Source organism: Bison bison, unplaced genomic scaffold (assembly GCF_000754665.1).
Source record: "Bison bison bison isolate TAMUID 2011002044 unplaced genomic scaffold, Bison_UMD1.0 scf7180017851916, whole genome shotgun sequence".
NCBI lineage: Eukaryota > Metazoa > Chordata > Mammalia > Artiodactyla > Bovidae > Bison > Bison bison.
This window is the reverse complement of record NW_011482489.1, coordinates 12,937-13,355: the sequence shown is the minus strand read 5'-3', so window position 1 is coordinate 13,355 and position 419 is coordinate 12,937. Positions and strand designations below refer to the sequence as shown.

General features: G+C 58.9%; 1 protein-coding gene across 1 annotated transcript in view; it reads left to right on the top strand.

The window, feature by feature from the left end:
* LOC104997190 (phosphorylase b kinase regulatory subunit alpha, liver isoform-like) overlaps positions 1-374 on the top strand; it is a gene marked incomplete at its 3' end in the record, with an annotated part of 2,859 nt that extends 2,485 nt beyond the window's left edge. The window contains exon 3 of the mRNA XM_010851837.1: positions 174-374. Within this exon, the coding sequence (XP_010850139.1) occupies positions 174-374 (201 nt within the window). The remainder of the gene's footprint in view (positions 1-173) is intronic.
* Positions 375-419: the final 45 nt, after the last annotated feature.

The following is a 419-nucleotide window of genomic DNA, read 5'->3' as shown; positions in this document are numbered from 1 at the left end:
GGCTGGCTGGCTCTCAGCCTCCTGCTTCAGAGGATTCCTGTGAGCAGGATGAGCCAAGTGGCTAGCAAGGAAGCCAAGTTTTCTCTGAGTCAGTGGGTGCTGCGAGTGGCGTGGGTGACAGGGCTGTCTGTCCTCAGCTCGCTCCTGACCTGTCTCTCCTGGTCCCTTGGCAGATGACCCCGCAGGAGATCAAGTTTGCTGTCCACGTTGAGTCAGTGCTGAACCGAGTGCCACAACCCGAGTACCGGCAGCTGCTGGTGGAGGCCATCATGGTGCTGACGCTGCTCTCGGACACAGAGATGAACAGCATCGGGGGCATCATCCATGTGGACCAGATCGTGCACATGGCCAACCAGCTGTTCCTACAAGACCAGGTGGGCATGCCTAGAGGCAGTGTAGCTGGGTTGGCTGCCATTCAC